Source organism: Chiloscyllium punctatum, chromosome X (genome assembly GCF_047496795.1).
Source record: "Chiloscyllium punctatum isolate Juve2018m chromosome X, sChiPun1.3, whole genome shotgun sequence".
Taxonomy (NCBI): Eukaryota; Metazoa; Chordata; class Chondrichthyes; order Orectolobiformes; family Hemiscylliidae; genus Chiloscyllium; species Chiloscyllium punctatum.
In genome coordinates, this window is record NC_092791.1 from 30,030,801 (window position 1) to 30,058,780 (window position 27,980).

General features: G+C 49.2%; 1 protein-coding gene across 4 annotated transcripts in view; it reads right to left on the minus strand.

The window, feature by feature from the left end:
- Nucleotides 1-1,200: 1,200 nt before the first annotated feature.
- LOC140471242 (integrin alpha-7-like) overlaps nucleotides 1,201-27,980 on the minus strand; it is a 196,750-nt gene continuing 169,970 nt past the window's right edge. For 3 of the 4 annotated variants that reach the window (XM_072567199.1, XM_072567200.1, XM_072567202.1), the window contains exons 14-25: nucleotides 26,633-26,745; nucleotides 25,067-25,256; nucleotides 24,792-24,875; nucleotides 23,629-23,708; nucleotides 20,694-20,771; nucleotides 19,811-19,913; nucleotides 18,754-18,924; nucleotides 17,538-17,645; nucleotides 12,817-12,930; nucleotides 11,333-11,431; nucleotides 10,447-10,572; nucleotides 1,201-2,197 (exon numbers count right to left, since the gene is read on the minus strand). In XM_072567199.1, the coding sequence (XP_072423300.1) occupies nucleotides 2,039-2,197; nucleotides 10,447-10,572; nucleotides 11,333-11,431; nucleotides 12,817-12,930; nucleotides 17,538-17,645; nucleotides 18,754-18,924; nucleotides 19,811-19,913; nucleotides 20,694-20,771; nucleotides 23,629-23,708; nucleotides 24,792-24,875; nucleotides 25,067-25,256; nucleotides 26,633-26,745 (1,425 nt within the window). In that variant the 3' untranslated portion in view covers nucleotides 1,201-2,038. Of the gene's footprint in view, nucleotides 2,198-8,219; nucleotides 8,348-10,446; nucleotides 10,573-11,332; nucleotides 11,432-12,816; nucleotides 12,931-17,537; nucleotides 17,646-18,753; nucleotides 18,925-19,810; nucleotides 19,914-20,693; nucleotides 20,772-23,628; nucleotides 23,709-24,791; nucleotides 24,876-25,066; nucleotides 25,257-26,632; nucleotides 26,746-27,980 lie in introns of all 4 variants that reach the window. The other variant, XM_072567201.1, reaches the window with a different exon arrangement.

Below are 27,980 nucleotides of genomic sequence, written 5' to 3' on the forward strand. Positions count from 1 at the left end.
AGAGAGAGAGACCATAACATCAGTGCATCATCTTTACTCTCATATTAGCTGCTAACGGACTGAGAAATGTGCTTGTCTCGAGGTGACCTCACTTACTGGGAGGAGAGGGAACGGTTAGGCGGGAGAGGACGGACTCAAGATATTTTGTATCTCCTCATGGACCTCTTCACCCAAAAGCCCATCTAGTTCCCTGAAGTGTTCTGCAAGATTGTCCAGGTGATTATACTTGTGATAGGCAGTTTAATGTGACACAAGTGTCAGATGCAAATCAATGGGGACAAGGCTACCGAGGCTGAATCTTGAAACAAGTCCCAGACACTTTGGTTGAATTGGTAAAGAGTACGTTTGAAAGCACTTCCTCCTGTAAGAAGGTTTCTCTTTCATGTCTCAGACCTGGGTTCTACTGAGCAAAGTCTGCGCTCACATTCTCACCTCAGAACATAACAGAACAAAGTGCTTTTGCTGTGATGGAAATGGAGACATATTTGCCTGTCAAAACCGTAGACCGTTGGAAGATGATAATAGAAGGCGACTCCATCCATCCACTGGCCTACCCCAGGTTTAGGAAGGCAGTGTACAGAAATGTAGTGGTGTCAACTTGTGCAAACCTTTGAATACAGTGGGAGAATTGGTACTCACTGTTGGAAACCTGTTCCCATTCCTGCAGTGGGCAGGGACAGTTCAATCAACTCACCCTATAATGAACTGGATCAGAAGCACAAATGAATTGGGAGTGGTGTGGTGGTAGCGTCCTTAGTTCAAAGACTAGGTGTCCTGGGTTCAAATCCCACCAGCTTTGTTTTCCCCTCTACCTAGAAATGCTACCACATACCTCTGGATGCTTTTTTTAAAAAACTACCAACGATGTTTCTCATTATAAAAAAACTCAGCTCCTCGGGGCACTGTGACAACAGCAAAAGGAGATAGAGAGGGAGAGGACTAAATCCACATTGAGTTAGAGGGGGTTGTAAAGGGTGCTAATGGATACTGAGCACTGGAATAACAACTCTATAACTGGCTGATGAGAAAAGAGTGATGCTGATTGGATCAGATGAACGGGGCTGGGGTGAGTGAAATGGCATTGACCGATTGGAGTTGGGCCGAATGCCCATTTTTGTGTCAGTCTGTGTCCTTGCTGTTTGTGGAGTCTTGCTGTGCTTCCCCCTAGCTGCTGCAGTAACCAACTGCAATATCCCCCCCCCCCCCCCCCCCCATAGGCCTGAAACACCACCGAGCCATTCACAGGGTGATGAGGTAGCGAGTGCCCCGTCAAACGCAGGTTCTCACCTTCCAAATGTTCACTATTTCTTTCAGACGGCCACTTGATTTTCAACATGTTGCCCTGGCCTCTGAATGCCCTAATCTGTGAATTAACCCTTCAGGCTCCAGGCTGCTGCCCAAGCATGTTAGCATCAACGTGCCTCAGGGAGTCAGCACCAGAACAGTCAGACACACGCTGAACTGAGTTAGTTTTATGAGCCAACAGATCTCAGCTTGCTCTACATGTTATCAAGACTGAAACCATCAACTCAGGGCATCTGTCAGGGAACCCCCTTTTGAGTGAAACATATGCTGGCTGAGAATAAGAAAACTCTATTGTCAGCTTGATAATGGAATAGGGTTGAAATTCCTGCTTTCCCTCAGAAATATTACACTGCACTTGGAAACCCAACTGATCATCTGATCCCTTCAACAGATACCAGAGTCAAGGCAGGATAGTGGGAGCGTGGTTTGGCGGGTGGGGAGAGGGGTTCATTATTTGTGGAACTGACTCGTACAAATGACACCAAGTCTGTTAGTGGTTCAGTCGCTGGCACCAGCAAAGTCTGAAGGGCACGCAAACATCGCAGCAGAAAGTTCTCCAGTGGCAGGTTTGGGTTCGGATGCAAATTTTGGAGCTCCCACTGTCTCAAAACGTCACCTTGGTCGTTTTCAGTGCAGCTGGTTGTTGCTATAATCAGAAACATACGTGGTTTATGTTTGGGGTGGGGGTTTTTTTTTAGGCCGCATTATTAAAGTATACAAAAATAAATAAGGTTCATGAGTAGCCATCACTGTCAATCCAGTGAGTCATCCATTCCTTCTGATATCGCGTCTTTTTCTCATCCATGTGGAGCTGTCGCTGTTCTTTGCCAATCCGCACGGCGTGGTATTGTGGGACGGTGTCATTGTAACGGGAACGCTTAAAAAATCCACACTGCAAACCACACAGAGAGAGAGAGAGAGAGAGAGAGAGACCATTTATTTTTGTCTCCGAAATGTGGTACATTACTAACCAGTCTCGACACCAGGGCCACGGGCTGCTCTTGGTTTCATATAATGCAACACATTGCTTCAGATGCAGCACTCCCAAGCTCCCGCCTTGAATAGGTGCAGTTAAGGGGAGGTGGAGGCCTATCATCATAACAGGGGAATCCAGGTTCAAATCTCACCTCAAGCAGATCATGCAATTTGCATTAAATAAATAGTCTGGAATTACAAATCTAATGATTGCTGTTAAAATCCCTACCTGGTTCACTAATCACCCTTTAAGGAAGGAAATCTACTCATCTGACTGACATGTATCCATCGATGGGGTTGACCCTTAACTGCCCTCTGGGCAATAAATGCTGCCCATGTTCCCGAACGGAATTTTAAAAGGAAGCTCCGCACTATCCAGCGCTGCGTGGAAGAGGCCATTCCTCAGCTGCAGTCCCAAACATGGAGTGTCATCCTAGAGTTTGACTATGGGCAGCTCAAAGCCGAGCTGAACCAAACCCATCGACAATTTCCCAGCATGCTTTCCTCCCATCCTGCCTCAGGGCCCCGTTAGCCACATGGGCTACAGCAGCAGTAAAGAAGGGAGGGGTTTCCCTCCTGAGGCATTTGTTTGATTTGGGGCACACTCCATTTCTTTTTTCCTTCTTTCTGAAATACATTTGGCAGTTGTGAAATATTCTTGAGAAGTCACAAGCTGGTTAGGGCGATCACAACTAAGGCCACCAGTTCTTTGTTGGAGCAGTCTGCTTATTGGGAAATGAGCTGGAATTCATTGAGGTTCTAGGGCAGCATTGCCTGGAGGTCCCAGTTCATTGTCCCCCATGCCAGCTCCTGACCAGATCAGGCCCATTGTCCCCCAGTGCCAGCTCCTGACCAGATGAGGCCCATTGTCCCCAGTGCCAGCTCCTGACCAGATGAGGCCCATTGTCCCTAGTGCCAGCTCCTGACCAGATCAGGCCCATTGTCCCCAGTGCCAGCTCCTGACCAGATCAGGCCCATTGTCCCCCAGTGCCAGCTCCTGACCAGATCAGGCCCATTGTCCCCAGTGCCAGCTCCTGACCAGATCAGGCCCATTGTCCCCCAGTGCCAGCTCCTGACCAGATGAGGCCCATTGTCCCTAGTGCCAGCTCCTGACCAGATCAGGCCCATTGTCCCCAGTGCCAGCTCCTGACCAGATCAGGCCCATTGTCCCCAGTGCCAGCTCCTGACCAGATCAGGCCCATTGTCCCCAGTGCCATCTCCTGACCAGATCAGGCCCATTGTCCCCAGTGCCATCTCCTGACCAGATCAGGCCCATTGTCCCCAGTGCCAGCTCCTGACCAGATCAGGCCCATTGTCCCCAGTGCCAGCTCCTGACCAGATCAGGCCTATTGTCCCCAGTGCCAGCTCCTGACCAGATCAGGCCCATTGTCCCCAGTGCCAGCTCCTGACCAGATCAGGCCTATTGTCCCCCATGCCAGCACCTGACCAGGTTAAGCCTGCAATGGGAACTAATGCAAGGCCCACTTTGGATGCCGGGGCTGGTCAGAGTTTTCTAAAGGACTTATATCATCCTGAGTCAAAAAGTGTGGTGCTGGTAAAGCACAGTTGGTCAGGCAGTATCCGAGGGGCAGGAGAGTCAACATTTCGAGCATTAGCTCTTCATCAGGAATCCCGATGAAGGCCTCCGGCCTGCAACGCCGACTCTCCTGCCCCTTGGATGCTGCCTGACCTGCTGCGCTTTTCCAGCGCCACACTCTCAGCTCTGATCTCCAGCATCTGCAGTCCTCACTTTCTCCTTATCTCGTCCTGTGCCCACCTAAACTGACGCCAGTCAAAAGGCGGAAACTCATAGCAAATTCTGCCACTGCAGAAGTCCCACTTTCCTTGAGCAGCCATTGGAAGATACACGTGTGAGGCACGGTGGCACAGTGGTTAGCACTGCCGCTTCACAGTGCCAGGGACCCGGGTTCAATTCCCGCCTTGGGCGACTGACTGTGTGGAGTTTGCACGTCCTCCCCGTGTCTGCGTGGGTTTCCTCCGGGTGCTCCGGTTTCCTCCCACAGTCCAAAGATGTGCAGGTCTGGTGAATTGGCCATGCTAAATTGCCCGTAGTGTTAGGTAAGGGGTAAATGTAAGGGAATGGGTGGGTTACGCTTCGGCGGGGCGGTGTGGACTTGTTGGGCCGAAGGGCCTGTTTCCACACTGTAAGTAATCTAATTTAATTATAAGGTGTTGAATGTTTCGAGGCAGGTGGGTAGGTGAATGGGAACGTGAATGGGAAGTCCCTGTTCTTGGGGATCATCTCCATGGAAACAGCGAGCTGTGAGAACTGGCCAATGAAGAGTTGGGTGAGTCTGTAGCCTCGACTGTGGCTGATCTCCACACACCATCACTGGCTGGTAACCAGCGCCTCTCGCCTCTCGCAAGCTCAGCACAAACGAGGGCTCAAACACACGGCCTTGTCTATGTGTGGCTTTAATTAACATCAGGCGTGACTTCCAGCCAATATAAAAGTAAAATCCTGCAGATGCTGGATATCCAAAACAGAAACAGAATGTGCTGGAGAAGCTCAGCAGGCCTGTGGAGAGAGAAACAGAGTTCATGTTGCAAGTCTGATATGACCTCTTTTAGCTGTAAGGTCATGAGGGGAGCTACAATCTCTTTCTGACAGCCATTTTGTCTGAGCTCCTGACCAGATCAGGCCCATTGTCCCCAGTGCCAGCTCCTGACCAGATCAGGCCCATTGTCCCTAGTGCCAGCTCCTGACCAGATCAGGCCCATTGTCCCCAGTGCCATCTCCTGACCAGATCAGGCCCATTGTCCCCAGTGCCATCTCCTGACCAGATCAGGCCCATTGTCCCCAGTGCCAGCTCCTGACCAGATCAGGCCCATTGTCCCCAGTGCCATCTCCTGACCAGATCAGGCCCATTGTCCCCAGTGCCAGCTCCTGACCAGATCAGGCCCATTGTCCCCAGTGCCAGCTCCTGACCAGATCAGGCCCATTGTCCCCAGTGCCATCTCCTGACCAGATCAGGCCCATTGTCCCCAGTGCCATCTCCTGACCAGATCAGGCCCATTGTCCCCAGTGCCAGCTCCTGACCAGATCAGGCCCATTGTCCCCAGTGCCAGCTCCTGACCAGGGAGCTCCTTTCCTGAGCTCTTTATTTGATAGTCTGCTTCTTCTTCCACAGCAGAGACGGAGTTGCTTTTATATAGCTTGTTTTACAACCACCAGAGAACTCAAAGTGCTCTGCCGCCAATTAAACATTTTTTTAAGGCACAACAACCCTTGTCATGCAGGAAATGTAGCAGCCGACTTGCGCACAGCAAGCTCCCATGGACTGTAACAGTGATCAGATCATCTCCTTTTTGGGATATTTATTGACGGATTGAGGCCTTCAGGGAGAGCTCCCCCTGCTGTATAATCTTTTATATCCACCCAAGCAAGGAGATGGGGGCCTCCATGTAACAGTTATCCCAAAGCTGATAGTGTGGCACCTCTTCACTCCTGCACTTAAACCTCCCCCAGCCCTGAAGAGGGACCTGAACCAGGAACGATGTTTTCGAGAGACAAGAGCAACTGACTCACTCTTGACGACACAAAGCAGATAAGGTGCTCAGCAGTAGCCATTCTGCCTTGAAGTCACAACATTGTAGGTTCAAGTCTGTTCTGCTGATTTGGATACGTGCCTGCTCTACCACTGACAGCACTGAGGTGCTCAGGGAGTGCTGCACTGTCAAAAGATACACTTTATTTTGAGGCAAGAGGCGAAATCAAATTCCCATTTGCCACATTCCATGCGTGGTTAAAGATCCTGTGGTGCTATTCTGAAAAACACACAGGTCCAATATTTGTATCTGAATCAATTGTAAAAGCAGATGTTTATTTTTCACTTGTGGGATGTGGGTGTCACTGGCTGGGCCCAGCTTTTATTGCCCCCGTCCCTAGTTGCCCCCCTTGAGAAGGTGGGGGTGAGCTGCCTTCTTGAACCGCTGCAGTCCATGTGCTGTGGGTTGACCCACAATGCCCTTAGGGAAGGGAATTCCAGGATTTTGACCCAGCGACACTGAAGGAAGGCTGATATATTTCCAAGTCAGGATGGGAAGTGGCTTGGAGGGGAACTTGCAGGGGGTGGTGTTCCCATGTATCTGCTGCCCTTGTCCTTCTAGATGGAAGTGGGCCTGGGTTTGGAAGGAGCTGTCTGAGAATCTTCAGTGAATTACTGCAGCGCATCTTATAGATAGTACACACTGCTGCTACTGAGCGTCGGTGGGGGAGGGAGTGGATGCTTGTGGGATGTGGTACTAACTGAGCAGGTTGCTTTGTCCTAGATGGTGTCGAGCTTCTTTGAGTGTTGTTGGAGCTGCCCCCATCCAGGCAAGTGGGGTGTATTCCAACACAGTCCTGCAGTGCCCAAATTGGCTGCCCTGTTTCCTACATTCATAAAGTCACTATATTTCATTGGTTTGAAAGGACTTTGGGAAATCCTGGCATTATTCACTGGCCTATCTTTTTTCTCACAAAGAAGTTCAATATAGTTCTTAGGGCTAAAAGGATCAAAGGTTATGGAGAGAAAGTGGGAACAGGGGACTGAGTTGGATGTTCAGCCATGATCAGATTGAATGGTGGTGCAGGCTCGAAGGGCTGAATGGCCTCCTCCTGCTCCTAGTTTCTATGTTTCTATGTCTCCTTGAGACTCCTAGCCCACCCCAGATGCCAAATCTGCTCCGAGTTCACGTTCTCTGAGAGAGTTTGGACAGTGCCATTCTTCTCCCTAACTCCTATTGGGATGACATTGTGCATCATGGTGGATGGTCCATGCCTGTTCCCTCGCTAATTGAGCTGGAGGACATTACACAGAGATTAAGAGTCTGGTGCACGTTCAAGGATTGTAGCTCAAAAGCAACCTAGGGAGACCTGAGGAAGATAGCAAGGGAGGGCAGACAGAAACCGAGGCAGTGTTCATCATTCTCAAAACAGGAAGTGTTGCTGCGGTGACCCTCCTTCATGCAAACTGAAACAAGATGGCCGCCACACCCGAAAGGCCAGCAGGAAAGGGGAGACAGACAAACTGATCTAATTGTTTCAAAGGAAGTGAAAGACGCACAAGCATTTGGGAAGACAAGTGTCTAATACCACAGGGATAAAAATACTCAAATCAAACGTGCTGCATGCAGAGCATCTCATGCTAGTCTTGTTGTGCACACACCACACACACATTCAGGTGAGGGGCAAAAGGACAGCATCACAGAAATGAACTGAAGAGCGTGGGTACCACACAGTGCAAACCATTCCATTCCTGCCATCATTATAGAAACTAGGGGGAAATGGGAGGGTGGAGAGGTGGTGTAAGGATTATTCCCTGAGCACGTCACATTGAATATTTCAACTGAGGCCTCGCCTCAGGGCGTAGAGCGTTGGGCTGGATGATTGAATCGGTTTGGGCTCTGGATTTACTTGGTAGATAGCCACCAACCCCAGCCCTCACCAAAACCAAAACCCTCTTGATATCATTGAGTTCAAAGCCTTGTGGCACCAAGCATTGAATTGAGGAGGTCTCTGGAAAGTGAGGCAAGGTCTGGTGAGCCAACACAAGGTTGATCGAAGGAGCAAAGCAGAGACTCAAAGGAGCTGCAAGCAGCAGTTTTACAGGCCGAAGCAAGCTGGCCCCACCTGAGTTGGAGCATCTTTGAGTCTCATTGGAATGTGGGCTGGATGAGCTTCACTTGTTGTCAACTGTTTGACACTCACCCAGTTGTTCAGTGTGACTGGCTTGTTCATCATTTCAAAGGGAGGTTGCAAAATGTGCTTAGTATAAGGAACAACGCCAGATCTACGTCAATACTTGAGACTTATTGATAATCCTTACACACCTCCAACATCCAAGTGCTCGGTGCCCGTGCAGAAACACACACTATATCCCACTGGCACTACCACAGCAGCTTTGGACTGGGCACAGGCCTGTTGCTACAATTACCGCTGCAGATGCCAGCATTATGCTTCGGTGGCCTGTTTCTCCTGGTCGGAAGGCTGGGTTTGAAGATGAGCCCTGTGATATTCAGTTTCATACTGAGATTCTTTGTTCGTTCTCTTGAAGAAACCGCACTACAAGGAAGCAATGTTTGTCCAGCGTTACGACAGGTCAAGCAAGTTGGGACGGGTGAAGGTGGCACCCGCATCGGGGTTGGGGGGGGGGGGGGGTGTCGTGGGTGTGTGCCAGGGTTCAGGAATGCAGCCAAGGAATGAGAAATCAGAAGGAATGAGAAATCAGTGCAACCCCTCTTGGTGCACTGTCTTTAGGTCAGAGGCCTGAGGGAGGCCATGTTTTCTACTGGTTTCAACAATGCAGATTATTTATTGCTGCATGTTGGCATTCTTACGTCAATTTGACAGTCGGTTCCCTCCATCCTGTAAAGCGTTTGGCAGGAATTTCTGAACCCAGCAGGCACCCATGCCAACATCTTAAGCCACTGAGTTTGCCCCTTATTTGACACGCTACAGGATGACCCTTACAGTCCATTTTGCAAGCATCACCCTCCTTCATAACCACTGACAGAGATTTTCGCCACTCTCTGGAGAAAGTTCCCTCTGTGCGTTCGACGGTGTAAAATTCCACTGACAACGAATGGTTTCGCAATTCCCACGCAGTGAAGCGAGGAAGTTTAACCCTTCACTGTTCAAGAATTGCGACTGCATGTTAAATACGTGAAACTGAAGATTGTCGTTCAGCAAACTGATTTGTTGACTTTACTTCCAAACTTTTCACGAGGTCACAGCAAATTGTAACCAAACACTTACCAGTCTCATGCCCCAGGCCGTGCAAGTCAAAGACTGGGCAACAATACCAAAGTGAAACGTTTCACCTTGGCGCTCTCTTGGTGCCAAGCTCCCCACTCGGAGAACAGGGATAGAGTACTAAACGCAAGGAAGTTACGATCAATCAGGAGAAAACACTGGGTTGGACTTGATTGGAGTATTGCAACTAGTTTTGGGTATCTACACTTTAGGCAGAATGTGAATACACCAGAGACGGTACAGCATGGATTCGAGAGAATGGTCTCAAGGACGGGGAGTTTCAGTTACGTCGGTAGTCTGAAGAAGTTGGGGCGATTTGTCTTTGTGAAGGTGAAGAGGAGATTGGATTGAGGTATTCAAAATCACAAGGGGTCTGGACGGAGGGGACAGGGAGAAACTGTTCTCAGTGGTGGAAGGATCAAGAAGTAGAGGGCAGAGATTTAAAGTCCAGAGTCAATGTTGGGAACTCCCAGGGCAACAGCTTCCCGACTGGATCCAACGGTGCCACCCCCAGTGCCAACGGGACAGGATATGCCCAGGGATGGTGATGGTGTTGTGTGGGGCATTGTCAATAAGGTATTAATCCAGCAGAGTGTGCCATGACTGAGCCCTTCAGTATATTCAAGGTTGGGAGAGACAGATGTTCAATCCGTATGGGAATTGAGGGTCATGGGAAAACAGTAGGGAAGTGGAGTTGAGGACTGTCATATCAGCTGTGATCTCATTGAAGGATGGAGCCGACTCAATGGGCTGAATGGCCACCTCCTGCTTCCACGTCTTACGGTCCCATGCTTCCATGAGTATGACGATGTCAAGGCTGTTGCTGTGAGACATTGAGTTCCATTGAGAATCCCAGATGTCAGTGCATATCCTGCCTTTGTTGATGCCTTATGTAAGTTGATGCCAGGCTTTATGCTTGATCACCCTTCCACAGGGTAACTGGGGATGGTCAGCAATGTTAACATGGTTGGTACCTCACCAAATAAAACAAACACTCTTTCCACCGATCTTTCACACCTGAGAAAGATCAGTGGAAAGAATTCAATTTCAGCACTGTGCGACCTAATAAAATTCATCTGATGGTGTCTAAAGATGGAAATACATTGATCAATAGAACCACAAAAATCAGCTGCCACACCCCAGTATAATTGAGCAAAAATAGCATCAGGTTGAGTTCATTCACAGCGCTTGGGACAGACATTTATAATTGTGCCAAACGTAAAATGAGACCAGTGGTTTTATTTTGTTGGAACAGTACATCAAAGTCAAGCAGGTAACTGCAAAAACAAAACATTTTTATATATGTTTCAACCCGACAGGGAAAGCAACAAAGTCAAAAGTGGTCAGAATTGATTTAAATCAAAGCCCCGCAGTTAAAGAGTGATCTTTTCTATCAGATCCACACTTACCTTCCAAAGGAGAAGCACAAGAAGGGCCAACACTAGGATCCCTGCCAGGACAGCAATGAGTATAATCAACCAGGGCGCTCCGACATATCCCACACTCGTCTTCTCTGGGTATATTTGTATGGTAAACTGGAGAGATTAAAGAGGGGACCAGTTATTGTAAATCCATGCTCACAGAATCAGAATCCAGCTCGCCATGTTCTGCTTCGGTATGTTAGGTCACCAAAACAGTCTCTGGAAACGCCGCAGGACGACCTGGTCACGGATACTGATCACAACAGCCACCTTTGCCATTTCTTGTCCTCCAGCTCAGGAGGACACTGCAGCTGGAGGCCCTTACACCTGCAGTACCGTCTTATCGCCACAAGGGCATTTCTGACGGTGGGGCAAAAGTGGAAGAGGAGGAGGTGAGGGATGAGGGGAAGGTGTGGGGGACTTGTGAAGGTGTGAGGAAGGAGGGGCAACAACTGAAGGATGGCGATCAGTGAGCTGCTGAAGCTTTAGAAAGCTTTCCTAGCTCCCCATTGAAAAGCAGGGGAAGTGAGGGGAAAGCTGGCTTCACTTCTTAAAATTGGCCTTTTCTTGCGGTTGACATTTTCAGTATGTCTCGCCAAGCTCATGGCTGGTGGCCTAGGGAGATGAATTTCTGACAATCTGTCTTTCTACCCTTGAAAGCCTTATTGGCGGCGATGCTGTGGCACATGTTCCCATAAGACATTGCAGCAGGAGTAGGCCATTCAGCCCATCGAGTTTCCTCCACCATTCAATGAGATCCCTCATTGATTGTTGTCCTAGCATAGCGTCAGACAGCCCTGTGGCCCTGCCTTGAAATATTCCAAAATATGGCAATAGATTGTGTTGAAGGTGAAATTGGGAATGGTGTCTGTACCTCAGCAGCAGCTTCCTTCACCCTCAGGTTTCGGATGCTTGACTTCACGCTGATGTTCGCACGGATGGTCAGCTTGATGGAACTGTATGAAGCATATTCCTGAAATTTTAACAAGAGGGGTTTTTTTTTTCCGATAAAGCCAGTTCATCATTTCCCCCTTCCCCAGTCCATGCATTCCTGACTACGATCAGCAGGCTGAGGTATCGTATTCACAGCCCCACAACTTCAGACACCCGAAGTTGTTTGAAGATGGGCTTTTGGTCGCTCAGCAGCTCATCACCCTGTGCCCTGGAGCTGAGACAGCTGCCCAGTCAGGTGACCTCCAACACATATCCAGGGACACCTTCCACAAAGAGGGTCACACTCAGCACTCAGGAACATGGCCGCCATTTTCTCTCTTGAGCCCCTCAGAGCAACGGAGGTCAGCAGTCCTGTACACAGTAGGATGCGTACAAGTACCTTTTTTTAAAATTATTCAGGGGTCATGGGCATCACTGGCTGGGCCCAGCCTTTATTGCCCCGTCCCTAGTCGCCCCTTAAGAAGGTGGGGGTGAGCTGCCTTGTTAAACCGCTGCAGTTCACCAGCTGTGGGTTGACCCACAATGCCTTCAGGGAGGGAATTCCAGATGGTCATTGCCTGGCATTTATGTGGCATGTATGTTACTTGCCACTTTTCAGCTCAAGTCTGGATATTGTTGAAATCTTGTTGCATTTGAACATGGACTGCTTCAGTATCTGAGGTGCTGAACACTGTGCAATCGTCAGCATATGTCCCCACCTCTGACCTTATGATGGAGGGAAGGTCATTGATGAAGCAGCTGAAGATGGTTGGGCCTAGGACACTACCCTGAGGGAGTCCTGCAGAGATGTCCTGGAGCTGAGGTGACTGACCTCCAACAACCAAGACCATCTTCCTTTGTGCCAGGTATGACTCCAACCACTGGAGAGTTTGCCTCCAAAACCCATTGATTCCAGTTTTGCCAGGGCTCCTTGATGCCACGCCCCTCTGGAATTCAGCTCTTTTGTCCATGTTTGAACCAAGGCTGTAATGAGGTCAGGAGCTGGGTCACTTAAATGCCCTTGGCTCTTGCCTAATAAGGTGCCTTAAGTTCAACCCCAAAGAAGGTTTACCCGAATGATATGATGCTTCAGTTTCCCAATCTGGTGATCCTCTGTCCTCACAGCAGAATTGACAATGTCATGTCAAGGAAGAATACAAGAGGACAGTAGTCGGCTCCTCATGCCTGTTCTGCTCTTCAAACTGGATGTTGAGTGATTTTTCACCTACCCACCTTGATTCTATAACCTTCAATAATAACAATTTTGGCCAGTTTTAAACTGGAGCATTATGGTCACCAGGAATTTGATTGAAGCTCGTCTAACTCTACTCCCTTGACGAACCTCACCAATAGCAGAGCTAAAGCCCTCACTTCATCAAACTGCCACTAAGTAAATCTCAGCACACAACTGGTGGGATAGCTCACCTCCAGAAAGGTGCTGTTCCACAGTCGAGCAGCTATTTTCATTCGAGTTGTTGTGTTGAGAATTTGAAGAGGACACTGGAAGTCAATACATCTGGCAGTGCCCAGTTCACAGTCCTGTGGGGAAATGACGTGCAAGATTAGAGTCAAAATCAATTTGCAAATGGAGGATATGTGACATATAATCCTGGGTATTCTAATGGAACAACTGTGTGCATTTGGCATCGCTCTAAGGAGTCTGGGGTTAATCCTCTGACAACTTGACGATCCTGCCTGCTCATTTCATACCACACAACATTTGCAGAGCTGAGATGGAGAAATGGGAACAAGGCGTGAGCTAGGCCAATCGAGACCAGCAGCGTAGAATTTCCAGTGCTCCCCTCATGTCAGGACAGTTCCGTAATCTCCAAACAAGGAAACAAACTCAGGATAGGGATTTCACAGACAATTGAAACCCATTCCTAATCCCCTAACCCTCCATCGAAGACCATCCCTCTAACCCCCTGACCCTCCATCGAAGACCATCCCTCTAACCCCCTAACCCTCCATCGAAGACCATCCCTCTAATCCCCTAACCCTCCATCGAAGACCATCCCTCTAACCCCCTAACCCTCCATCGAAGACCATCCCTCTAACCCCCTGACCCTCCATCGAAGACCATCCCTCTAACCCCCTGACCCTCCATCGAAGACCATCCCTCTAACCCCCTGACCCTCCATCGAAGACCATCCCTCTAACCCCCTGACCCTCCATCGAAGACCATACCTCTACCCCCCCAACCCTCCATCGAAGACCATCCCTCTAATCCCCCGACCCTCCATCGAAGACCATCCCTCTAACCCCCTGACCCTCCATCGAAGAGCATCCCTCTAACGCCCTAACCCTCCATCGAAGACCATCCCTCTACCCCCCCAACCCTCCATCGAAGACCATCCCTCTAACCCTCCATCGAAGACCATCCCTCTAATCCCCTAACCCTCCATCGAAGACCATCCCTCTACCCCCTAACCCTCCATCGAAGACCATCCCTCTAACCCCCCTGACCCTCCATCGAAGACCATCCCTCTAACCCCCCAACCCTCCATCGAAGACCATCCCTCTAACCCCCTAACCCTCCATCGAAGACATCCCTCAAACCCCCTAACCCTCCATCGAAGACCATCCCTCTAACCCCCCTAACCCTCCATCGAAGACCATCCCTCTAACCCCCCAACCCTCCATCGAAGACCATCCCTCTACCCCCCTAACCCTCCATCGAAGACCATCCCTCTACCCCCCCGACCCTCCATCGAAGACCATCCCTCTAACCCCCTAACCCTCCATCGAAGACCATCCCTCTAACCCCCCAACCCTCCATCGAAGACATCCCTCAAACCCCCCAACCCTCCATCGAAGACATCCCTCAAACCCCCTAACCCTCCATCGAAGACCATCCCTCTACCCCCCTGACCCTCCATCGAAGACCATCCCTCTAACCCCCGACCCTCCATCAAAGACCATCCCTCTAACCCCCTTACCCTCCATCGAAGACCATCCCTCTAACCCCCGACCCTCCATCGAAGACCATCCCTCTAACCCCCGACCCTCCATCGAAGACCATCCCTCTACCCCCCCAACCCTCCATTGAAGACCATCCCTCTACCCCCCCAACCCTCCATTGAAGACCATCCCTCTAACCCCCCAACCCTCCATCGAAGACCATCCCTCTAATCCCCGAACCCTCCATCGAAGACCATCCCTCTAATCCCCCAACCCTCCATCGAAGACCATCCCTCTAACCCCCTAACCCTCCATCGAAGACCATCCCTCTAATCCCCTAACCCTCCATCGAAGACCATCCCTCTAACCCCCTAACCCTCCATCGAAGACCATCTCTCTCATCCCTTAAATTTCCATTGAGGACCATTTCTCTTGTCTCTTGACTCTCCATCAAAGCTTACCTCTTTGGTTCTGTGAATTTCCCAATAATCCCCTTCCCTCCTGTACCTTAACTGTCCAATCTATAAGGGAACATTACCCCCTCCAACTTCCCCTCTCAGCCACTCATAATCTCGACTGGGATAAAAATTGGCGTTCCTTCACTGTCGCTGGGTAAATATCCTGGAATTCCCTCTCTCATGGGATTGTGGGTCTCCCTGCAGCACATGGACTGCAGAAGTTCAAGAAGGCAGCTCAGCCCCACCTTCTCAAGGGGCTATTGGGGACAGGGCAATAAATGCTGGGCCCAGCCAGTGATGAGCACATCCCAAGAATGAATATAAAATAAGAACCAGTTTCTGCCAAAACTGGGCTGATTAGAGTGGTCTTTGAATCAGAAAAGCACAGAAAAAGGCTATTCAGCCCCTTAATCCATGCCAGCCCTCTGAGAAGCAATCCAATCAGTCTCATTCTCCCACTGTATCCCTGTAGGAAGTTTATTTCCCTGAGGTTTCCATCCAATTTCGAAAGCTGATTGGAGGCAGATGTTTGCAAGTAAAGGGACAGCTGGAATATGGGAAGCCTTCAGAAATGAGATAACAAGAATCCAGAGAAAGTATATTCCTGTTAAGGTGAAAGGGAAGGCTGGTAGGTAGAGGGAATGCTGGATGACAAAAGAAATTGAGGGTTTGGTTAAGAAAAAGAAGGAAGATATGTCAGGTACAGACAGGATAGATCAAGTGAATCCTTAGAAGAGTACAAAGGCAGTAGGAGTATACTTAAGAGGGAAATCAGGAGGGCAAAAAGGGGACATGAGATAGCTTTAACAAATACAATTAAGGAGAATTCAAAGGGGTGTTACAAATATATTAAGGACAAAAGGGTAATTAGGGAGAGAATAGGGCCCCTCAAAGATCAGCAAGGTGGCCTTTGTGTGGAGTCGCAGGAGATGGGGGAGATATTAAACGAGTAATTTGCATCAGTGTTTACTGTGGAAAAGGGCATGGAAGATATAGAATGTGGGGAAATAGATGGTGACATCTTGAAAAATGTCCAGATTCCAGAGGAGGAAGTGCTGGATGTCTTGAAATGGTTAAAGGTGGATAAATCCCCAGAACCTGATCAGGTGTACCCGAGAACTCTGTGGGAAGCTAGAGAAGTGATTGCTGGGCCTCTTGCTGAGATATTTGTATCATCGATAGTCACAGGTGAGGTGCCGGAAGATTGGAGGTTGGCAAACGTGGTGCCATTGTTTAAGAAGGGCGGTAAGGACAAGCCAGGCAACTATAGACCAGGATGTACATGTATTTGGAAAGGCAAGGACTGATTAGGGATAGTCAACATGGCTTTGTGCGTGGGAAATCATGTCTCACAAACTTGACTGAGTTTTTTGAAGAAGTAACAAAGAAGATTGATGAGGGCAGAGCAGTAGATGTGATCTATATGGACTTCAGTAAGGCGTTCAACAAGGTTCCCCATGGGAGACAGGTTAGATCTCACGGAATACAGGAAGAACTAGCCATTTGGATACAGAACTGGCTCAAAGGTAGAAGACAGAGGGTTGTTTTTCAGACTGGAGGCCTGTGACCAGTGGAGTGCCACAAGGATTGGTGCTGGGCCCTCTACTTTTTGCCATTTACATAAATGATTTGGATGTGAGCACAAGAGGTACAGTTAGTAAGTTTGCAGATGACACCAAAATTGGAGGTGTAATGGACAGTGAAGAAAGTCACCTCAGATTACAACAGGATCTGGACCAGATGGGCCAATGGGCTGAGAAGTGGCAGATGGAGTTTAATTCAGATAAATGTGAGGTGCAGCATTTTGGGAAAGCAAATCTTCGCAGGACTTATACACTTAATGGTAAGGTCCTAGGGAGTGTTGCTGAACAAAGAGACCTTGGAGTGCAGGTTCATAGCTCCTTGAAAGTGGAGTCGCAGGTAGATAGGATAGTGAAGAAGGCGTTTGGTATGCTTTCCTTTATTGGTCAGAGTATTGAGTACAGGAGTTGGGAGGTCATGTTGCGGCTGTACAGGACATTGGTTAGGCCACTGTTGGAATATTGCGTGCAATTCTGGTCTCCTTCCTATCGGAAAGATGTTGTGAAACTTGAAAGGGTTCAGAAAAGATTTACAAGGATGTTACGAGGGTTGGAGGATCTGAGCTACAGGGAGAGGCTGAACAGGCTGGGGCTGATTTCCCTGGAGCGTCGGAGGCTGAGGGGGTGAACTTATAGAGGTTTACAAAATCATGAGGGGCATGGATAGGGTGAATAGGCAAAGTCTTTTCCCTGGGGTCGGGGAGTCCAGAACTAGAGGGCATAGGTTTAGGGTGAGAGGGGAAAGATATAAAAGAGACCTAAGGGGCAACCTTTTCACACAGAGGGTGGTACGTGTATGAAATGAGCTGCCAGAGGAAGTGGTGGAGGCTGGTACAATTGCAACATTTAAAAGGCATCTGGATGGGTATATGAATAGGAAGGGTTTGGAGGGATATGGGCCGGGTGCTGGCAGGTGGGACTAGATGGGGTTGGGATATCTGGTTGGCATGGACGGGTTGGCCCGAAGGGTCTGTTTCTGTGCTGTACATCTCGATGACTCTAATGTCCTTTTGAAGTCTGTGGAAGGGATAAGTGCTCTGCCTATCTGCTGTATGGAGTGTTGTGAATGAACTGATGGGGAAACTGGGCTGGTTCCTGTGTCTTCCTTTGCTGGAAGCAGGTTTACCAGATTAATGGGCGGCGCCTGAAATATGCCAGGCCGGGCCTGTTGACAGGAAGAGCGCGGTTCGTATTTCAGGCCTGTTACCAGGGTCAGAGTCTTCTTGCTTTCTGCCTGATGAACTACTGATTGGTGTTGACCTCCGCTCTGTAACCTCTCAGGGCTCCACAACACTGGGTTATCCCCATCGCGTGGCTGTCAATACAGAAGAAAAGATTAAAGCACTGCTGGTACAAAAAACGTTTCCGCATTCTTATTAAAGAGAGAACTCCTCCAGCTCCCCCCCCCCCAGAGGAATCTTCCTTTCGGGAAGGGTTTGTGAAATGGTGACATTGTTCTCTCCTCTGAAAGTGTATCCAGTGATGAGTTATCACCCTGAAATATCCTCCCCAGCCGCGAGACGGAATGGTCCAACGCAACATGAGACCAAGCAGCTTCAGCTCCGAAATCCTGCCGATTTACCAGACCACTTCACAGGAGCAGAGTGTCACATCAGGCCCCATGGTCGGTCACATGACCACACGCTGGGTCCAAAAGATAGGCTTTGAGGAGCTTCTTGAAGGAGGAGAGGGTGGATAGAGAGGCAGGGAGCTTTAGGAAGGCAATTCTAGAGTTTACAACCCAGGCAGCTCAAGACACAGCCGCCAGTGGTGGAGCAGGTGAAATAGGGGATGCAAAAGAGGCCAGGATTGGAGGAGCCCAGAGACGTCGGAGGATCATGGGGGCTGAAAGAGGTGACAGAGGTTGGGAAGGGGTTGGGGAGGGGCTGAGGGCATGGGAGGGGCTTGAAAACAAGGAGAAGAATTCCAATCACAAGCTGCTGCTTGGCCTTGTAGGGCAGGGGGAACAAGGGGTAATCGGGAAATGGGTTTGGCTGCGTGATGAAACATAGGCAGCGGAGATTTGGCTGAGCCCACTTTTGTGAGGGCTAGAATGTTGGGGATCAGCGAAGAGTCCGTTGGACTATTCTGGTCTTGAGGTCAAAAATGACATGGATGAGGCTGAGCCGAGAGAGGGTGAGGTTGAGTGATCGTACTAAAGTAGTGCTCTCAGGGATACCATGAATACATGAAATTGGAAGCTCATCCCAGGATCGAATACGACACCCAAGATCGGGAACCGTCTGGGTGAATCTCAGCCTGTTGCCATGGAGATGGATGGAGTCAGGAGCTAAGGAATGGAGCGGGCAGGGGCAGGAAAAATGGCTCCCGTCTTCCCGGTGTTTAATAGAGAGGCATTTCTTTGGAGGGAGATCTTCATTTTGCTCCATGCTCATAATGATTGTGAGTTTTGAGCTGCTTACCAGTTTGAGTGGATTGATCGCAAGGGCAGGAGAGCACTGGGTATTCTCATCCCCTTCAAATTCGATCTTCGTCGGGTATAATAGCCATTTGCCATTGCTGATCTCATAAGGCCACTGGACGTTCAGGAAAGCAGAGCTCAAAGTTCTCAGCACCTTACCTGTGTTGAGCACCTGACAGAAAGAGAAGATGGAGTTTGACCTTCGGCGAGCCACGAGCTGTGTTCAAAGTTTCAGAAACCTCCCACCCTCTCTCCACATCACTGCACAGCAGAGAGCAGACTGGGCCAAGGAGACTCGACTTTCAATCCCTACGATTAGCCGGCCTTCAAAAGCAAAGCCCAAATTCTCCTGATCTCTGTTTCTCATGACAACATTAGCACGGTACCAGGTGGTCAGGCTCTAGAGATGTGGCACACAGATCAAAATCTTGCATTTGTCAGGCGTTAGTCAATCAACATAATAACTCTCAAACTTGGAAACATATCGCTGTTCCTACAGTGTCACTGACCCAATTGCATTGTGGGTCTACCTTGCAGCACATGGACTTGCAGCGGTTCAATATGGCAGCTCACCCCCACCTTCTCAAGGGGCGACTAGGGACGGGGCAATAACTACTGGGCCCAGCCAGCGATGCCCATGTCCCCTGAATAAATAGTTTTAAAGAGGCCTCTCCTAAGATTGTGAATCCAATTCTTAGTGTACAATTCCAAGGCACATGAGGGTAAACTCATCAATGAGACAGTCAAAGATCTGTGGACCACAGACTGATTCATAGGCTACACCTCTGCAATACTCTTTGAGAGCAGCTTTTTTTCTTGCTGGGAGTGTAGGATCCCAACAGTCACAAATCACTTGCTGGTGTCTGGAATCCTAAAAGGCCCAAACATTTCCAATCCACCCCTTTATAAAGAATCCCAGGGAAATAAACCCATCTTTATTCCTTAGATGTTCCCTATGCCTCCTCCAATCGATCCCAATCCACCAAAATCCCTTCCTATTCATTTCCCTCAGTAAGTGTCATTCTTCACTGAGTAATTAGTCAACAACTTGTACTTGCCGTTAGTTTATAATCAACACGACTCCCCAAATCCTCCTCTTTCCTCATGGCACTTTCTCCCATTACGTCACCTCCAAAAAACACATTTTGAGGTTCAACATTTCTGTAAAATTCGGGAAATAACCAGCATGAAATAACATTCACCAATTACTCAACTCACTGATTACAAATGAACAACTCCAAGGCTGGTGGTTGGAAGCCGGGAATCATCCCCGTGAAACAAAGGAGCACTCTGCTTGGAGATACTTGGCATTGGCAATGCCAGCTCGCACTGGGCAAAAGAGATGCAATCCAGGTTGCAGGGAGAATCGGCTCCCCGATTTGGTGGTTGCACAAATCCTTAAAACACTGGGCATTTGCCAATTATTGCTGAGTACAAGGCTCTGCTTATGATTCAGGGCAAATTTGAACAGACAGAAATTGGTGATCACATCAATGAGACACCATTATTTCTGTAGCTCCTCACCAACTTCCACAGTGAATTTACACACAGCAATCTCTCACAGGCAGGAGACTGTGACTACATTATCTTTACGTCAAAACTGGCTCCTGCGTTCACCTGTATAAAACAAGTCGAAAGTACTTCACTGGTTGTAAAATGCATTACTGACACCCTGAAAGGTACTGATGAAACTTCTCTTTTATGCAGTTCTTTTGCATGAGAGCAGTTTGACACGGTGCTGGGGTGGGCGGCTCAAATTCAGTGGGTGGACAACACCTAGAGCCGGCAGACACAGCAGATTTTCATTCCCATCAGTCTCGGCTAGGTCATAGGTCAGTGCCTAACCCACAGTGCTTTGAATTTCGACACTCGCTCTTCGAACAGGTGACAATTTCGCTACGTAGGAAGCTAAGCGCTGCCAGAGATGTAGGATACACTTACGGAACGAGAGAGACTGGCAGTACCAGTATAACGTGAGCAGTAGCTGTGACTGGGTCCAAACCGGTCTGTTCGCTGATGCTGTAAGGAAGGAGCAAAAAGCCACATTTCGTGATTCTTATCATAGCCATCTTGATAAATTGACAGAGAATCTCGGCAGGTCGGGCAGCAGCTGTGGAGAGAAAGCAGAGTTCACGTTTCAGGTCCCTGCTTCAGAAACGTTAGCTTTGCTTTCTCTCCACGGCTGCTGCCAGCTTTGCTGAGTTCGTTCAACAATCTCTGTTCTTGTTTCTGCATTTCAGCAGCTGCAGCTCTTTGGCTTTTTAAACTGTCATCTGCTAAATTCGAAAAGAAACCCTCCCTGTTGTGTTCAATTCTGATCGCCACACCACAGGAATGAGGTGGAGGTTTTGGAGAGGGTTGCAGAGGAGGTTTACCAGGATGCAGCCTGGATTAGACGGTCTGAACTATAAGGCGAAAGTGAGGCCTCAGATGCTGGAGATCAGAGTCTAGATTAGAGTGGCGCTGGAAAAGCACAGCAGGTCAGGCAGCATCCGAGGAGCAGGAAAATCGACGTTTCGGGCAAAAAGCCCTTCATCATAAGGAGAGGCTAGAAAAACTCAGGTTATTTTCTCTAGAGCGACGGAGGCTGAGGGGAGACTTGGTGGAAGTGTCGATAAACTTATGAGATGCATTGATAGGGCTGACAGTCAGAATCGTTCTCCCCAGAGTTGAAATGCTTAATACCAGGGGGAGAGGTCAGAGGGGGAAAGTCCAAAGGAGATGTGAGGGACAAGCTTTTTCTGCAGAGATTGGTAGTAGTGTGGAACGCACTCCTAGGGTTGGTGGTGGAGGCAGAAGCGATAGGGGCATTTAAGGGGCTTTGAGATAAGCACATGAATATGCAAGGAATGCAGGGATACGGACCAACGACAAGCAGAAGGGATTAGTTTAATTTGGGATCATGTTCGGCACAACATCCTGGGCCAACGGGCCTGCTCCTGTGCTGTACGATTTTCACCAATTGACCATGGAAACGAAATTCTCGTGCCCTGAAGCTAGTTTGGCGAGAAGACCCAGCAGATGGCGCCCTTGTACAAGGAGGCAAAGTGGAACCACGCACAACAGTACCCTCTGCTGTCAGCAGTCCGTACTGCATCCATCATCGTTCATGGTCTCAGGGTGGTCATCCTAGTTGCTCAAGGGGTCTCTGGAGGTTTTACTGGCAATGTATCTTACCGTGAGATGTTGTGGGTAGCAAAAGGGGAGGTGTCCTTGTACACCAGTCACTGAAATTAGATATTGCAGGTACAGCAGGCAGTGAAGAAGGTAAATGGTGCAATGGCCTTCATAGTGAGAGGATTTGAGTACAGGAGCAGGGGTGTCTTGCTGCTATTGGACAGAGTGAGACCATACCCTGGAGTACTGTATGCAGTCTGGGTCTCCTTACCTGAGGAAGGATGTTCTGGCGAGGGACGGAGTACAGTGAAGGTTTACCAGACGGAATCCTGGGATGGCAGGACTGACATATGAACAGAGACTGGATCAGTCAGGACTATATTCACTGCAGCTTAGAAGAATGAGGGGGAATCACATAGAAACCTCTAAGATTCTAACAGGGCAAGACAGGGTAAACACAGGAAGGATGTTCCTGCTGACCTGGAAGTCCAGAAGCAGGGGTCACAGTCTGAGGATATCGGGTAGGCCATTTCAGACTGAGATGGGGAGAAACGTCTTCACCCAGAGAGTGGGGAGCCTGTGGAATTCTCTGACACAGGAAGTGGTTGAGGACAAAACATTGAATGTTTTCCAGTAGATTTATTTCTTAGGGGGCTAAAGGGATCAAAAGTTAGGGGGCTAAAGCAGGAACAGGGGGCTGAGTTGGATGATCAGCCATGATCATATTGAATGGTGGGACAGGCTTGAAGGGCCGAATGGCCTACTCTTGCTCCTATTTCAATGTAGCAAGGTGGCCAGGGAGAGGTGAGAATTTGCTTTAATGTCCCTCTACTGCCCGGTTCTTGATCTCAGTCACTGAGAAAGGCTGAGTGGAGACAGAATGCAGGGAGGTCGGGGGGGGGGGGGGGGGGAGTCAGAGGCCATCTTGTTTTGTGAGGTAACCTGGCAGAGAAAACTGACAGCTGCTGCGCCATAGCCGCGACAGCACTCGGGAGGGATGTAAATACTGGAAAGGCCCAGCACATTAGGTAGCGCCTGTAGAGAGGACATGTGAAATGGTTCATGGTGTCTCAGCACCGTGCCAAAAATCCCAAACAGTGAACTCCCTCGGGTGCAACTTGCTCATGTGTACAACGTGTGAATGAAAAAGACATCAGGGAAGTCAAATTTTATTCAATAAAGGAGAGAGAGAGAGAGAGACAGAAAGCAGGTAACGACAGGCTGTTTTACAGGAGGTAAAATATGGCAGATCAGCCAGGTGTGTGTTTGAATAGAGAATGAACAGAGGCATCGGTGAGGGCTTCAGCAGCAGACAAGCTGAGAGAGGGTCAGAGTCCAGGGATATTACCAAGGCAATAAGGAAGTAGGTGGTTCCACTGATGGTGAGGGCACAGGGTTGAAAGATCTCCCTGGGGTCAAAGATGTCTCGAACAGTCTGGTAGAGCCTCCGTTAGTGATCAGGGAGAGACCTGGAAGCAGCCCTTAGGAGAGAGAGGTGTCAGAGCGGACAACCTTCAGTCTTCCTTGATCCAAGACTGGACATGGAGTCTGCGAGTGAAGAGACAGTGCAGTGGCTGAGTGAGATGGTGGTGGGGCTGAGTTACAAGGTTTCAGGGTGAGACTAGACTCAGGACAGGTCAGAGCCATCTCTCTCTCTCTCTCTCTCTCGCACACACATCCACATTGAAAGTCATCCACAACACAGACAGAAACGAAATTCACATTTGTCAGAAGTGATTCGGCCCCAGACAGCACTCACGTTGATAGCTGAAGTACAATCGGTAAAGTTCTTGTTCCAATGGCAATTCTAGAAGTGCTTAAGATCAAGTAAAAGGTGACCTGTCAAATAAAGTATGCAGAGTCAGCACACCCAGACCTCGCTGAACAGTGACAGCAAGAACACTGCATTCTCAGCACAACTACTCAGCAAGTCGTACAGTCACAGAGACGTACAGCACGGAAACAGACCCTTCGGTCCAACCCGTCCATCCCGACCAGATATCCCAACCCAATATGGTCCCACCTGCCAGCACCCGACCCATATCCCTCCAAACCCTTCCTATTCAAATACCACGATTTGGAGATGCCGGTGTTGGACTGGGGTGTAGAAAGTTAAAAATCACACAACACCAGGTTATAGTCCAACAGGTTTAATTGGAAGCACACTAGCTATCGGAGCTCCGAAAGCTGGTGCTTCCAATTAAACCTGTTGGACTATAACCTGGTGTTGTGTGATTTTTAACTTTATTCATATACCCATCCAGATGCCTTTTAAGTGTCACAATTGTACCAGCCTCCACCACTTCCTCTGGCAGCTCATTCCATACACGTACCACCCTCTGTGTGAAAAAGTTGCTCCTTAGGTCTCTTTTATATCTTTCCCCTCTCACCCTAAACCTATGCCCTCTAGTTCTGGACTCCCCCATCCCAGGGAAAAGACTTTGCCTATTTACCCTATCCATGCCCCTCATAATTTTATAAACCTCTATAAAGTCACCCCTCAGCCTCTGACGCTCCAGGGAAAACAGCCCCAGCCTGTTCAGCCTCTCCCTGTAGCTCAGATCCTCCAAGTTTCAAGTTTCAAGTTTCAAACCCTTTCAAGTTTCACAACACCTTTCCAACAGGAAGGAGACCAGAAGCATCTTTTGTTTTAGAATGAGAAACTGGCTCCCTCTGTGACAAGAACAATCATGACTGAACTGGAGTGCTTTCAGAGTCCTCGCCTCTCTCTGCTGATGCCCTGACTGGATAGACATGTGTCATTGGGATATTAGGAGCCTGGAGTTGTGCAGCAGAGACACCAGAGGGGAGGTTTTGGGCCGAATGGCCAGTTTGCATTCTGTTGACTGGATGGACCCGCTGTGCCGAGTATGTGGTGAGGGTCACGTGACTTAGGCCTGCCCACAGAAAACAACTGCATACCTGAGCATTCCTCTTCATTGGGTTTCCAAGGTCACACTCGGCCTGGGATCCATTGACATTGGCGACACAGACCAGACTGCTGTCCTGGGAAGGCAAGACACAAACACATTGGCCAGTGAGAGTTGACTTGCCATTCACCTCTGTCGCGTCGCTCTAGCGATACGCAGAAGCTGCGAAATTTGACCTCCTTGACCTCCCACTCCAAATGATTCCAGTGAATTAAAAAAAGCACTAATGGTTTTTGTAATGGCTCCGAAAGCGCCAGGTGCTGGTACCTGTTTCGGAGATGTTCGGAAGGCAGAGTAGAAGAGACTGTCTGGGAAGTTCGCAATCAGGACTGCCTCGTGAGCATCATCACCGTCTTTCATGGGGTTTGCCACGTCCGATGGCAGGTTAGTGACGGTAATCTCCAAGGCAATGTCCTTCTGGTCGCTGAGGTAAAATACCTGCTGCCCTTGCTCATCTCTGCAAAGATGGACATGTGAAATCAACCTTCCTTCAGAAACAGTGCTGTGGACAAACTACGCTCCTCCATCACAACATGAACATTTCAGAGGACAGTCAGCATGCTTCCGAAATGGTGCAGGGGTAGGGGAAAACGCAGGAGATTGGCACCAGAGAACAGAACTGCGGCAAGTACGTGGGGCTGAATGGCCTCCTTGTGCACTGTAACATTTCTGTGATGCTTCTGAGATGGGCATGGAGCAGGTCCGAGTCACCAGGGATGTTGCACTCTATTGCAGTGGCAGCGTCTGAACAGGGAGAATGTGATCGTAGGCAAGTGTCATGTCAACAGGATGTGGGCAGAGAGGTGACAGATGAGGTTCAATGCAGTGAAGTGTGAGGTGATGCACTTTAGTTGGAAGAACATTGAAAGACAATCTAAAATCAGGGGGACAATTCTAAAGGGGGTGCAGGAGCAGAGGGAGCTGGGTGTATCTGTGTACAGATCATTAAGGTGGCAGGACAGGTGGAGAGAGCAGTTAATAAAGCACACAGTGTCCTCAGCTTTATTAATAGGGACATAGAGAACAAGAGCTGGGAGGTGATGTTGAACTTGTACAAGACCCTTGTTAGACCTCAGCTGGAGGATTGTGTCCAGTTGTGGGCCCCACACTATAGGAACGATGTGAACACATTGGAGAGAGAGAGGGCAGGAGGGATTTACCAGAATGGTTCCAGGGATGAGAAACTTCAGTGAGGAGGAGAGATTGAAGACGGGACTGTTCTCCTTGGAGAGAAGGAGGCTGAGAGGGAGATCTGAGAGAGGGTTCCAACATCATGGGGGGAGGGGGCTGGACAGAGTAGATCGGGACAAGCTGTTCTCACATGGAAAAGGGACAGGAACAAGAGGGACAGAGATTGAAAGGGATGAAGTGAGGGGGAGGTGAGGAAAACCTTTCTCCCCCAGCGAGTAGTTAGGGTCTGGAATGTACTGCCTGGGAATGTGGGGGAGGCAGGTTCCATTGAGGCATTCAAGAGGGGCATTGGATGGTTATTGGGATAGAAATGGGGTACAGGGATACGGGGGAAATATTTTGATTTGATTTGATTTATTATTGTCACATATACCTCAATACAGTGAAATGTTTTGTTTTGTGTGCAGTACAGGGGTAGATCAAGCCATACAAAGTGCATTAGGGTAAGAGAATAGAGGGAAGAGAAGGCTCGAGATTGGCACTCACTAATGATGCTGGTGTAATGAGCCAGTGCTTGCCCGATGGGCTGAAGGGCATCCTTCTGTGCTGTAACCCTTGTGTGACCTGGTGTGTGCTACGCACAAGTCCCTTACAACACTATCGCAATGGAATATCTCCCAGAATAAAGAGATGGATACGTACTTTGACAAGGGCTGGAATACATCCTCATCGAGTCTGGTGCAAAAGTTATACTTCATCTGTAAGTTGCTCTGACAAATCTTATCCGGGCCACAACCCTCCCTTAGAAAATTCACCTAAAAACATGCAATAGGAGACTTGTCAGTAAAGTACAATTCAATTGGTTGCTTTTTAAACAGCTGCTCAGCTGGTGGGCTGTGGTTTCCAAGTCAGAAAATGGCTTCATTATTCTTCCATGGGATGTGGGCATCGCTGGCAAGACCAGCGTTTGTTGCCCATCCCTAACTGCCCCTTGAACTCAATGGCTTGCCCTGCCAATGCAATGGGCGTTGAGGAGTCAACCCCACGGCTGTGGGTCTGGAGCCACATGTAGGCCCAGACCAGGGAAGGACGGCAGATCTCCTTCCCTGAAGCACACCAGGGCAACAGTCAATTGGACACTGTCATGGTCAACGTCACGGAGACTGGCTTTCGATCCCACTTTTACGACGTGAATCGAAAAAAGTCGACCAACTGCTGTGGTGGGATTTGAACCCATGTCCTAGAGCATGAGGGTGGGCCTCGAGATTAGTCACCCAGTTGACACCGCCTCGACATCACAGTTTCCATAAGAGCCCCCCCCGCCCACTGCACAGCACAAAAGTCAAAGCCGATTCTCCCTGTGCAGAATGAAGGCAGTGCTGGAGGAACTGTCCTTTGGATGAGGTGTTTAACAGAGTGTGCCCTCTCAGGAACAGATCTGGGGGTAGTTCACACAGAGGAGTAGACCAGTTCTCCCAAGTGTCTGGTCATCCCTCAACAGGATCCCCAAACAAAACATTCTCAGCTCATTCTCTCGATGCTGTTTGTGGGATCTTGCTGTGCGCACACAGGCAGCAGTGTCTCCCACATCACAACAGGCATCAGACTTCAAAAGGGCATTGTCGGCTGGAAAATGAGGTAGGATGTGTGGGGGTCAGAAAAGGTGAGAGAAAATGGATAATGTGGAGGGCTGGGGTAGGAGGGGACTGGCCAAAGATGGATGGAACCGTCATCTGAGGAAGGAGCAGCACTCTGAAAGCGACTGATTCCAAACAAATCGGTTTGACGATAACCTGGCGCCATGTGACTTCTGACGCGAAAACTCAAGTCTTCCTGCCACAGAGAGGCCAGTTGTCTGATTGGTCAAAAGCCCAACCAGAAACGAGGTACAGAACACAAACATTCTGCTCATTAAACACGGTCACCGAAATCTGTCCAAGTGCGGCGCAGGCAAAACCGATTAACGTCACTCACTGACTTCTGACTGCGCAGTAATTTTCCAACTTAGTCCTGGCCAGGTGAGAAACTGCGGCGAGGGACTGGCAATGCT